The sequence below is a fragment of the Ambystoma mexicanum genome, chromosome 13 (assembly GCF_040938575.1).
Source record: "Ambystoma mexicanum isolate Mex_15411 chromosome 13, UKY_AmexF1_1, whole genome shotgun sequence".
Classification (NCBI taxonomy): domain Eukaryota; kingdom Metazoa; phylum Chordata; class Amphibia; order Caudata; family Ambystomatidae; genus Ambystoma; species Ambystoma mexicanum.
Genome location: NC_090938.1, coordinates 609,374,441 through 609,388,148, shown reverse-complemented (window position 1 = coordinate 609,388,148; position 13,708 = coordinate 609,374,441). Strand labels below are relative to the sequence as shown.

Here is a 13,708-nt window from a genome sequence, read left to right as displayed (position 1 = left end):
AAGATGGGTAAAAACATTCCAAAGTTCTTCAAAGAAGCTAACATCGCCCCCATTCGAAAGAAAATCCCCAGGTATGAGTCACCCTAAAAAATATGGCGCTATCTCGAAATATACCACTCATGACAAATATTGGGCATTTAATCCAATCTCAGTGATGATGGAATACAGTGAAACCTTTGACCTTCTCTACGACAACCAATCAGGGTTTAGACCCTGCAGGAGTACTGAACACTATGAGCGGATCGATTTTTAAAGCCTAGATGCAAAAATATCATTGGTTCCTATGTTGTTATACCTCACAGTGGCATACAACACTATAGTCAATTCCACCACTAATCTCAAGACTCAATACCACTATCTGTTTCAAAGGGCCAGCTCTTAAATGGTTGTTGTCCTCATTTCTTTGCAAAGCTCTACCCTTTTCAAAGTGGAAGAGTCAAGTATACTCACTATACTTAGTGGTCCCACCGGGTTCCATCCGCTCACCTTGGCTATTTAACGCCTCTTGTAGGCCCCGGCTTCTCCCACAGATTCTAGCTTCGCGCAGATGATGATAAAACCACTTTTAATTGACAGCAATGACTCTTACTAGAACACATCTCCAACATTCTTCTAGCAGGCCATGAGTGAATAGCTACGAATAGCCTCTCCCTCAACTCCTGAAGAACAGACACTCTCACCTACCTTTCACTTGGCCTGATTAAGAAGGGGCACCCCCAGTAACTACAAAACCATAAAATAACTCAGTATCACCCTTGACACAGACATGCCTTTTATGCCCCAATTTCTTCCTGAAAAGCACATTTCAAACTCTGTCGGCTGCAGAAAATCCTGCCACACTTGGCTCAAAAGGTAGAGTTGATGAGTAGTCCTAGTAAACACGGACTCCTGCAGACCTATGTACATGCGCCCCACTAAACAGCAGCAGCCCCAACTCCAGCTCATTCAGAACCACGTGCGTGGCACCCCTGGGCTATGAGCACTCATGACCCCACTTCTCCATATCATAGTTGGCTGCCTTTTGAATTCAGAATCTACCTTGACATTTTTTGCCTGACTCGCCAGGGGTTCCAACTAACAGAATCCCAAAATACAAGAGGCCTTCTGACGCCCTACACCCCAGCCAGGAATTTGAGATCTTCAGGAGAGCATCTCTTGAAGAATCACAACTTTAATAGGAGACCGCGGGGGGCAGAACCTTTTTTTGGGTCAGAGTCTTCAATTCTGCAATGGCTTGCTCAAACCTCTCCGTACAGAACCCAACTACAATAGATCCAAAAGAACATTAAATACAGGCCATTTTAAGCCAGTATTTCCAGAGTCATAAGAGTGCTATCTAGCAAAGTGCTCTCTCGTGTTCCCCTCATGCCTGTTTTAGATCAGGGTTGTCCAACTCCGGGCCTCGAAGGCCGGATTCCTGACGGGTTTTCAGGATATCCCTCATTAATATTCATGAGGAAAAATGTGCATGCATTTAGAATCATTGCAATTTTATCTCATGAATATTAACGAGGGGTATCCTTAAATTAGGCATGGATCTGGCCCTCGAGGCCTGGAGTAGATCTTAACAGCCTGAAAACCCATGCCTTCATCACGACACTGTAGACCTCTACATTGGCTAGTTATTTGTTGTATGTTTCTGCTCATTGATTATAATAATGCTGCCAAAAAAGAATGCACTTTATTCTGAACTTGCCTACATTTGTTCAATGCACTACCTGTACCCCTCAGCACCTTTCCCCTCCCCCTCCTCACTCCCTCTGACCCTCTCCTTCCATGGATTTGAAACAATTATCACGCCGCGATCGCGTTTCTCAACCAAATACGGAGAAATGACCAAACGATAAGCAGCATTCAATGCTAAGCCTTTGTCCTGCTCACAATGCTATATTTACAAATGATCAAAAGTACCTGAGACTCAGTTTGAAGAATTCGTTTTTTTGTTTAGGTACACCAACCAACTGGCTAGAGGTAACCCTCTTATCAGTTAAAACTAAAGTGAACATTTTAGAAACCTACGTGTTCACCAACCAGTATCCAATACTGCTAAAGCACAATAGTGAGTACAATAACCTTTCACTTTACATGCGCTAGTCCTTGGCACAATGGGCAACCATCTGTTTTAGTCAGTGAACATTTTTGTAAAATGCATAACAATGCTATTCTTAAGAAGGTTTATACTTTCTGTTTTTTTATAGTTGTTTTGCATCTCTAAGCCAAAGGAAAGGCTTATCCCTCCTGAAGATCTGTCAGTCATCATATGACATTGAATCACGTGTGGAGGGTCACACTTTAAGTTGGCAAAAATATCTTTTTTGCATTAAAGTCATTTCAAACCGGCAACAGTTGTCATGTAAAATTTCTGATTGAAGAATTTAAAAATCAAATCATTCTACTAACTATCAAGTGAAAAATCTAGTTGGGCGCAATGTAACGGTTTCCACTTCCTTTCCCCCTTTCTGATTACTCATCCTTCTGACCAGCCTCAGAATAAGGAAACGACGTGCAGCCCTACACGCAGTAGATCAATCAAAAAACTGATCTCTAAATCCATTTGAACTTTCCTGGTTCGCCATTAGCCGTGTTAAGCCTGAATTATCTCAGGATTTGAAACAATGTATTGCAAGTTGACATGTTAGAAAACATGAATCAAATAAAACCTAAAACATGTGTTCATTATACTGAGCCCTTTAGTAAAGAGGAGATGTGACTGCCCAATAGGGATTGACTTTGCCACAGCCTGTACTGGATGGGCTTTGAATGGAAAATACTAACTTTTCTTCTGATTGGATCAATTACTCACCACTGTGACGTTGAATGCGTAGAGGAGGTCAAAGGGCAGGGCTGCGATGAGGTCCACAAAGAACCACGTGGCCAAGTAGTGGATGCAAATGGATCGAGTGTCGTAGACCACCTGGCCGGACTGGCTCACGTAGGTGGTGCGGAAGTTCAGGATGATGTCTGTGAAAAAGAATAAAAGCAATTCAGTGTTCAGTGAAGAGTTAAAGCTTATAAGAATGGCACATCAGTGCATTCTTTTGACGAATCAACGTCCGAGGCACGAGTGGCCCAGGGATGAATATTGGTTTCTAAACCATCAATCAGCCCCCCACCTCTATATTAGAAACACAAGCAAATTATAAACCTCCTTATCTAATTCTGGTAATGTGGACGGAATGGCAGGCTTATCTGTGCAAGGTCGAGGATCGTTTGGTTAGTTGTAACACAGGGAAAATACAATTATTACTCAATGATAAAAGGGACTGTCCAGTCAAGGTTGTATAAAAATATGTACTTTATTATTATTCAACAGAAAGTTCTAGCACACTACAAAATACAACCCACCCTGTAAAGGAAAGCAGAGGACAGACAGTTTCAAGAAGGAAAAGGGATGCACTCTGCATACTGACAGGATGGCAGTCGGAAAAGTAATTAATAGCAATAGTTCAAGGATACTTAGTTTCAACACAAAGGGAGCAATGGGTCCTAAAATGTCAGTAGGGGTCTTCAGAGAAGTACCAAGGGGTAGAACCACAATGTACATTGTGCTTGTAGAAGTTCTTGGTGCTCGACAGTGGCAAGTCAGTTTCAGGTTGCTTTGCAGCTCCTGCGACAGAGTCGAAGATGGGAGACAGCTGCAGGTATCAGGCAGCAGGCAGTTCAGCGAGTGAGGCTGGACAGATGGCGGCAGGCTGGCCAACACAGCAGCTCGGTGTCAGGAACCATTGTCTCAATTCTGGTTGGTCAGTCTGAAGCACTAATCGAGGCGTTTCAGATGATGTTAGTGACTGCGGCATGACACCAGTCAGCGGTGCTGTCGGTGGCAGCTCGAGGGGCTCGACTGGCTCGAAAAAATATCCTTTAAGGTGGACGCTGGTTGATGCTTGTCATTGCATGCCTCCTGGATTCTTCACTGGGCTTGTGTCGTCCATTAAGGCAGACAGCCCAAAGAGTTTTGCAGGCATCAGCCTTGTCCTTGGTTTGGTTCAGAGACTCTCTGGCACTTCCCATGCTGGAAGCTTGCTTGCAGAGTCTTGCAGGGCATGCTGTGTGCTGGCTGGGGACCGGTACTGAGGCTACCGGAGGGTGCTCTGGATTCAGTATCTCCCTCTCTCCCCTGGGAGATGTTTAGGAGAGGGAACTTGCTTCCCTCTTTGAAAATCCTTGCCTTCCTACACTGGCGGAAGCTGAAAGGCAGACTGTACCTTCAGCCAGGGTCTAAATTAGTTCTTCCTGTTACTCCTTGCAAAGTCTTCAGATGATCTGCCCAAAAGAGGGGTACAACCCTCTGTTAAAGCCAAATGGGCCACAGTGATTGGTGTAGGCCAAGCCTACCTTAATGAACGAATCCTGGGTCCCCACCAACAATCTCCTGTATGTCTGAGGTCGTAACTAGAGAGCTTTTTAACAGGAAAGGTAAAGGGGTGAAAACATGTAATACTAAGTCCCACCCATCTTCCGGTCTGTTGTGGGTCAAAGGGTCTCTCTAGTTAATTGAGCTCTCTGTGGTTCCTGATTAAAGCGGCAGGTCTCCCTTAAAGCTGCGGTGAGACCATACTTTCGGTTGCTGCCAAACCACATACTCGTACCTTCTGAATGGGGTCCCCCTGCGGGGGTTGCCTACTGTAAACACATAGTCCCAGACATGACAGGTCACTGCCTTTGATACTGAGAGGCGGGAGCTGGCTTCAGGTTGACACAGTCCATATCAAATGTGTTGGGGTTTCCTATCTCGTTTGTTAGCCCTGCGACCATGCCCCCCGTGGGTCTGTTTGAATCAAATATGATTAGTATGCGAGGCTGCCACCAGCAGAGCCAACAAAATGATAGGGCGGATCCATGAAGCCTTTATAGTTAATTATGCTGGCCATGGCAGGAGGAAGGTTTTGCCCTCCCCCCTCTGAGTTGCCTTGATGTACTCTTGGCTGTCATTTCCGAACTAAATATGACAGGGGGGACGGCGCCAGTAGGCTGTGTCCACCCAGAGTACACAGGTCTATGTGTATGTTGTGCGTTGAGCATAGGACAATGTGTGCAGATTAGTCGGACACATTTTCCAGAGGTTCATCTACCATCATTCCATTTCTTTTTTAAATTTCAAAAACGCCCAGGCGAGCACACACCCACCGCGGAGATGGTTGAATTTCTCACAATGCATTCTAAAACCTGAGGCATATCAGACCGTCACGATGGTACATTAAGTATTCGCTCTTCATGTAATACCAGCACGATCAGTTGCTTACAGCCAGTGGCGTGTCCAGACTCTTTTGACTGGGGTGGCCCAAGTGGGGCACTGGCTTATGCAGGGATTGCTTGAAGTTTGAGCGCGCGCACACACACACACACATCTAAATAGCATTAATATGCTATTTGTCTCCCCTACTCATATCTATTTTAGTTACTAATGTTAGTGTCTTACATTCATGTGTTTAAAGTTTTAATGATCATAGTTTAGGATAATGGGGTGGCACCTGGGTGGCACCTGGGTGGCACCTGGGGGTGGGTAATTAGATTCCAGAGGTAACACGTGCCACACCAGGCCACTCCCTGCACAAGCCAATGCTTAGAGCAGAGCAGGTATGGTTGAAACAAGTGAATAAGAGGCCGCAGAGAATCTACCAAAGATAGCACCTGGAGTGAGGGGCAGGGGGTAAGTACTCCTACCCACATGCACCTCAATACAAGTTCAGGGCTAACAACACAATCCCAGGTACTACTGAGCAATTCACTCCTGGAAGAGGAGGCAGAACCTGAGACATAGGAGAGCCAGAGCACGCCTGAGCGACCTCGAGCCACGTCCCTCTGGTAAGCATGGCAACAGCCTGAGCTTCACGTCCAATGGAGAAACATGCACATTCCTACCACCCCATTTTTCAGTCTCAGGTACTGCTGCCCTCTGGCAAATATCGCGCAATAGCGTCCACACACAGCAGTTGCCATGTTGTCCAATCTACACTGTAGAAAAATTAATCACCATGTAGTACTTCCAAGCAGATTGCAGGAATACGCTATTCACATCAGCCACTTTCTTAAATGATAGGTCAAAAAGCAACAAAAGTTACTTTCAATTCACATACACCTTCATCATTCACTGAACACTAATGCAAAATCATTGAGGTTATTATAATTGGTTATTTATAACGCGCTTAATATGCATAAGTTTCCAACTAAGTGCGGACTCCATGGCGTGTTGCCCCTGAGCTTTCCTCCAGAGACTGTTGTGCAAGAGGCATTCCAGACTCTTTGACCTCTACCTACTGACATCTCAAAGAGTGACATCTATTATATTGAGCACTTTGTGTTACTTGTTCACCCTTTGACAGTTCGCATTGGTGCTAGTGGGCGAACAGTGTAACCCGGAAGCACTTGTCCCCCAACATCAACAGAGGGGCCTGTTCCTCTGCCTTTCCACAAACACTGACAGAAGCCCCTACCAAAGCACTGGCACCCACCCGCCGAATGCACTGGCAGATATCAGACCTCCACCCTTCCCAAGCACGAGAAGAGGCGCTTATGCCACCAAACGCACCAGCAGCCTCATCCATGCGCCACCTTCCTCAGCAGGCCCCTCCCCCTCGTCCTCTGGCCCCTTCCTAAGCAGTTGCAACCCTCCTGAAAGCACCAGCAGAGGTGCCCATGCCACCCACGACCCCACAACCAGCAAAGGCACAGTCCTAACATCAGTGGCACCTGACCCTCCCCAACCAGCACCACCTGCACACCCCATTGCACTGGCAGTGGTCCTTGCCCACGCGCAAAACTCTGGCAGTGGCCTCCCCCAGAACGCGTAACCCACAGCAGACCCAAAAAAGCGCTGACTGAGGCACCTGAATACCCCATGAAGTAGCTACAGAAGCAGCCCCCCCCTGAATAAATATCAGAAGCACCTCTCTGTAAGTACCTGGAGTGGGACCTGTACCCACCAAAGCATTGGCAGAGGATCCCCCTGTCCCCTGAAGCACCAGCAGAGGAACCCCCCCCTCCAATGAACCACTGGCTGGGGTACCAGACACCCCATAAGCCTCAAATCGCCCCCCCCCCACCTCAAAGCACCAGCAAAGGCACCTCCCGCCCACTGAAGTACCAACAGCGAAACACAGGCCCTTAATCCTATCAAGACATGGGTAGAGGCACCCAGCCTATATATGAAGCAGCTGCAGTGGTACTCTACCCCCTAAAGAGGCAGCAGAGACACCTGTCACCACCGAAGCATCGACAGGGGCATATACCCACAGGTCTACTAGCAGGGCACCACCTTCCGGAAACAGATGCAGAGGAGATATCGGTTCCCCCAAAGTACTGCCAGAAACACCCGGGCCAACCAAAGCACCACCAGTAGCAGCCATGCCCCCGTCCTGGAAGAAACAGCAGAGGCCCCTGAAACATCCAAATAAATGTAAGCATTACATCCCGGGCGTTCCCGTCCTTCTGAAAATGCGTACTTAGGTGTGATCCCGGCATTCCGCCTCGCTCTCACCCGATCTCCGCTGCTACATTGTGAAATGGCCTGCCTATGGCTCTCAGGGCACTGAAAATCACCTTCTTTTCCCTCGGCTTAAGTGCCAAGGACGAGTATGCTCGTCCTTTTTGCATAGACTTGCAGAATAGCCAGGCACTTTACTCGTCTCTTTTAGGCTGCCGCTTGTCAGCATGGCTGCTCTGTCTGTTGTGTTCATTCCTCGCACCAAGATGCCCTTGGGTGGTTGTGCGCGCTATAAATTCTGTTAACATCACATAACATAACATAACAGGCACCTGTGCTGTCCCCAAAGCAACAGTAAAATCAGCTGCCCTGAAGCAGTAGCAGACATCCCCAAGGTCCCTGCCCCCCAAAGACCCACCCCTGCCTAAAACAATGGTAGCTGCACCCGTGTTCCCTCAAAACACCGGCAACTTCACCTGTGTACCCAGAAAACATTGGATGAGGCAGTTCCCCTCAAAAGCAGTGGCAACGGAACCCACACAACCTGAAGCAACCACACCACCACCCCCTGAAGAAGCGGCAAGGTCGACCTCACCCCCATGAAAGCACTACCAGAGGTGTCTGTCCTCCCCCATCCACCAGCAGAGGCCCCTAACATTACCGACACGTCCCTGCCATCCTGTGGCACTGGCAGCAGTAACTCCCACTCCTCCCAACACCCCTGGCTTGGTACCCTTACAACCCCAAATCACTGACAGAGGTATCAGCACCCCCTCAAAGCACTGGCAGAGACACTCACCCCTCCCCAAAGCACTGGCAGAGCCCCCCCCCAAAGACCTGGCAGAGCCCCCCACAAGACCAGCAGAGGTACCAGCACAGTCCAAAGCAGTCCCAGAGGCACAACCGTGGCAAGAGCACCCATCAAAGAACTAAGCCTCCCTTTCCAGTGAAAGTACCAACAGAGGCACCCCTGCCCCTCCGAGGTAACTGATGAGGCACACATACAACCCCAAAGCACCACCAGGAGCCCCTAAAACCTCCACCAATGTACCAGCAGCCGCACCCGCGCCCCACACTACAGCAGCTGCAGCAGCACTCACCTCCCCGCCCTGAAGCACAAGCAGATGCAACCGTACCCCTTCTACACACTGGCAGACATACCAGTCACCTTCAGATCCCGGAGCAGAGGTACCTTCATCTCTCAAGCACCAGCAATATCACCCACCCCGAGCAGCCTTTTAGAAGCAGCGGGCATGCTACCAGGAAAAAGCATATATGGCAAGAGGGTGGTCATAAAATGAATAACCCTATGATATCCGGAAAACAAGTTAAATTGAAATGCTAGCACATATTGACCCGAACAATATTGATACTGGGCCTCGTTATGGGTCCGGTGGTTGCCGTGCCGGTAAAACCGGCAGGTAGCTGCCTGACCGGTAATGAATTACCGGCGGCTGATTTCCAGGGGCCACCGGGCTATTCCAAGTCTGATGGCCGGAAACTCAGGCACCGGTAATTTTGTTAGTCCCCATTCCCATGAAGTCCGTTAACAACGGTGCCGGTGCTTCCGTGAGCACTCTGCGAGCGGGTGCCACCCCGCCCGGCAGGTCTGACCCTGGCAGGTGGGACGGCATCCGCCCGCAGATTCGTACTGTGCCGGTCCGGAAACAACGGTGCCAGTAGGCTTACCGGCACCATTGTTACCAGACCGGCACAGTTATAATGAGGCCCACTGTTTATAATGACATGTGCAGGTCAATCAGATGACCTGGAGAATCTATTTTTCTACAGAACTCTACAACATTTCATTCAAAAGGAAGAGGTCCCCGGAAACAAAGAGCATGGTCAACACAAAGGCAAAACCACTTATAATTGCACAGTATAACATGCAAACCCAAGTCTAATTAATCATCAGAAACCAACCTCTAGTCCAAACGAACATATATAGCTTAACTATTACTTTCTCTGGTACATTTTCCAGCCATGGTGGAAAGAAGGAAAACTATTAGGGGTACATAATGATTATCAAAAGTCATTCCGGCAACATGAAGACGAGAAATGAATGTCAGCATTCAAAAACTATCTGCAAATGCTCCATGAAGGAGTTGAGCAAGAAGCATTACAAGAATAATTATGACCAAAATGACACACCACCACCATCACAAAACATTTCAGAAATCAGTCTGTTGATGGCTAGAGAGAACTATCAACAAACCAAAAAATTAGGTCACCAATAACAACACCACAGCAAAACATGAAAACATGCCAGAAATCATACTGCTGATGACTACAGAGAACCATCAACAAACCAAAAAATGAGGTCACCAATAACACCACAGCAAAACATGCCAGAAATCATACTGCTGATGACTAGAGAGAACCATCAACAAACCAAAAAATGAGGTCATCAATAACAACGACACAGCAAAACATGCCAGAAATCATACTGCTGATGACTAGAGAGAACCATCAACAAACCAAAAAATGAGGTCACCAATAACAACACCACAGCAAAACATGCCAGAAATCATACTGCTGATGACTAGAGAGAACCATCAACAAACCAAAAAATGAGGTCACCAATAACAACACCACAGCAAAACATGCCAGAAATCATACTGCTGATGACTAGAGAGAACCATCAACAAACCAAAAAATGAGGTCACCAATAACAACACCACAGCAAAACATGCCAGAAATCATACTGCTGATGACTATAGAGAACCATCAACAAACCAAAAAATGAGGTCACCAATAACAACACCACAGCAAAACATGCCAGAAATCATACTGCTGATGACTAGAGAGAACCATCAACAAACCAAAAAATGAGGTCATCAATAACAACGACACAGCAAAACATGCCAGAAATCATACTGCTGATGACTAGAGAGAACCATCAACAAACCAAAAAATGAGGTCACCAATAACAACACCACAGCAAAACATGCCAGAAATCATACTGCTGATGACTAGAGAGAACCATCAACAAACCAAAAAATGAGGTCACCAATAACAACACCACAGCAAAACATGCCAGAAATCATACTGCTGATGACTAGAGAGAACCATCAACAAACCAAAAAATGAGGTCATCAATAACAACGACACAGCAAAACATGCCAGAAATCATACTGCTGATGACTAGAGAGAACCATCAACAAACCAAAAAATGAGGTCACCAATAACAACACCACAGCAAAACATGCCAGAAATCATACTGCTGATGACTAGAGAGAACCATCAACAAACCAAAAAATGAGGTCACCAATAACAACACCACAGCAAAACATGCCAGAAATCATACTGCTGATGACTAGAGGTATACAACCAACAAAACCAAAAATGACACCACCAAAAACACTACCTACAACCTTACTAACACCACCGACAGCATTACCTGCACTGACACCATCAGCGACATTACAATCCCCACCAACAATGACACCAAAACAACCAACTACAGCGCTAATACAAACAATGACCCAAAAGCAACAATGGCATCACACATAGCCCCAAGGACTCCACCAACACCAATGCAGAAGCCAACAACAATGACTCTTCTAATATTATTACTCCCCTAAAGACACCACCAAGATGAAAACCACTGCTGAGACCATCAATGCCAACACTGATAGCCTAATAACACTAACGATGCCAGGACGTGTTCCGCGTAAAACTACCAAATCAAAGTACTTTCCACATTCATGTTAGAGACATTTGACATCATGCGTAGCACTAGCCAGTGTACACACATCATAAGGATTGTACAATCTTGATCTTTAACACTCCGAAATAACTGCCAACAGACCTTTGTTACCAAATAATATATCAGACGACACTCTCTATATGCCCCACATATACATCCAATTGAAATCTCTCCAAAAAATAAAGCAGTCAGTCTGAATTCACACGTATGCAAATGTAACAGTACCATTACTTCCACAAATGCGACCCTTAGCTCAACAAATCCAAAGTTCCACACACAATGAATCTACTGTACCTTGAGAAAATCTAATCAGACAAATAAATCAAACCCTATAAAATAAAGGTACATGCAGTTTAATACGAACTGCAACGGGTGATTATCTCAACCAACAAATGTTTAACAATTGTGAACATGTTCCTTGTAAATTATTGTTAGCCATCTTCTATACTGTACAATTCCCGAAGAACATCTACCAGCTAATAGCTGTCAATTATATCTCTGTAAAAGGATACCGCTCTTGCCGAATGAGTCACCACCAGTCTTTAGCCAATGAAAGTTTCATTTGACTTCACATCCACAATGTTCAAAAGATTCTATTTGCAGCAACTCAAGGACACATGAGTAATGCGGGAAATGTGGCCTTGAATTAAAACAAAACATTCACTTAACACTACTGAGGGACTACATCATTCTCACCTGCTAAATATATGGAGTACATGGTGCAAATACACATACTTTAATAACTATTGACACAGTCAGGTGTACATTGAATGTATTAACTGTGACAAATAAACAATCACTTCTAATCATGGCGTTATGTTGCCTCTACATGGAAACATGTATTTTGATATGAAGGCAATGATGATAACATTACAATCAAAGCAAGACTTCCCAGGAATTGAAATGACACCTACATATTATTACTAGAAAAGAGCAGTATCAAGTTAAACAACCATAATAAACTGAAAGCACAAAATGCACATGGAAGAATGCCTCCAGGGACATGTCCCTGCAGAAACTGCCCAACGCCCATCGATCCATAAAACAACGCTACCTTCAAATAAGAATATAAACAACCACCAATAAAACGAAAACCCAAATCATCATGGGAGAATGTCTCCATGACACTGTCTATTACACCCATCAATCAAAACATCCTAGTTGATGTTATGAAGGCGCATGTACACCAAATTCAAAACCTGAATAACACCATATATAAACACCCTGCATCTCTCTCTCACACACGCACGCACGCGCACGCGCACTAAGGTGTACGATGAAATAACGAGGCTCAGAGAAAAGAACATCCAGGAAGCAAATGATGACTTCTGGAAATCCCCCCAAACCAGAAAAGGAAACTACGAATCAAGTGCTCTTATGAGTGACCCCTACAATCTGTAAATTAACCCTTTGTCTGTCTCATCAGTGTTTCATAGTTTATTGTGAAGTTGCCAGCCTACTCCCGGATAGAATGCAATGAATAGACATACTACAGAAGTAAATATAAGTTTGCATGCACAGGTGTATGTGTGTGGAGATGTACACAAAAACAGAACGTGTCAATGACAATTAAGGATTAGAAGAATTTACCAAATTTACAAAAATGCACATCTGTTTACTGCTTTTTGGCAAAACCAGAAATGACTACTACCTTTTTCTTGCACAAGGCAAGAACAGGTTTCTCTTTGCTGATTTCCCTTGCCTCCGCTGACTGGGGGGTGATAGTCCTGGGAAGTGTTAGTCTGGAAAGCTGTGTCTGCAGAAGCCTGGGCTAGCCAGCTGCTCTTGGGGGAAATATAGACACGTTTTTAAATGCTTCATCAAGTGCTTTAAAGCGCAGCGTGAGCACCAATGGAAATAGCTGTTCCCCGATTCATTTATTTTTACAAAGTGCTGCTCAGCATGTTCCAAATGTCTGCAGCACATTAGAACGACTACCTCACTCGGTACTCCACAGAGCCCCCGCCACCTCTCCGAGCTTATTATCGGGGATCTTAAACCAAGAACAGTGGTACACGCACGTCTCTGTGTACGCATGTCTATCCCACCAATGCAGGTCTAAAGTGTGAATGCATGTGTCTGCAGCCTACACAGCACTGCAAGTCAGTACCATTGACAGATATGTGCTTTGCAAATGCAGGCAACATAACATACGAATTACTCTAAGCCCCACTTCTTTTACAGAAGCAATAATCTTGTTAAGAACCCCCCGGATGTTCCTATGTGCCCTGCAGCCACTGGAAACAACCAATCTTGCAATTTCTTGCAATGTCTTGTTTGCAATTTCCTGCGTGTGTGTTCTTGGGTGCTACTCACGTAGACAAACAGGAGGCGTGCTTCGAGAATGCCGTCTTCTGAGTTCTTGTGTCAGCACCAGAGGCGTTGCTAGGGTGGTCTGGGGGGCTATAGCCCCGGGTCTTTTGGTTGTAGCCCCGGATAGAAGCTGAGGGCCTACAACCAAAACGCTAGCTAGCCCCGAGTCCCGCCAGTGCCGACATTAGCTTAGCCCCTGATCTTTTCCACACCCTGATCAGCACCTCTCTGGTGTTGATATCTCCTCCCTATTAATGTGAATC

At 45.9% G+C, this 13,708-nt stretch overlaps 1 protein-coding gene across 1 annotated transcript in view; it reads right to left on the bottom strand.

Annotated features, from left to right (window-relative positions):
* The window catches only part of KCNH4 (potassium voltage-gated channel subfamily H member 4), a 976,843-nt gene that overhangs the window by 355,255 nt on the left and 607,880 nt on the right, over window positions 1–13,708 (bottom strand). The window contains exon 6 of the mRNA XM_069634470.1: window positions 2,804–2,961. Coding sequence (XP_069490571.1) covers window positions 2,804–2,961 — 158 coding nt within the window. The remainder of the gene's footprint in view (window positions 1–2,803; window positions 2,962–13,708) is intronic.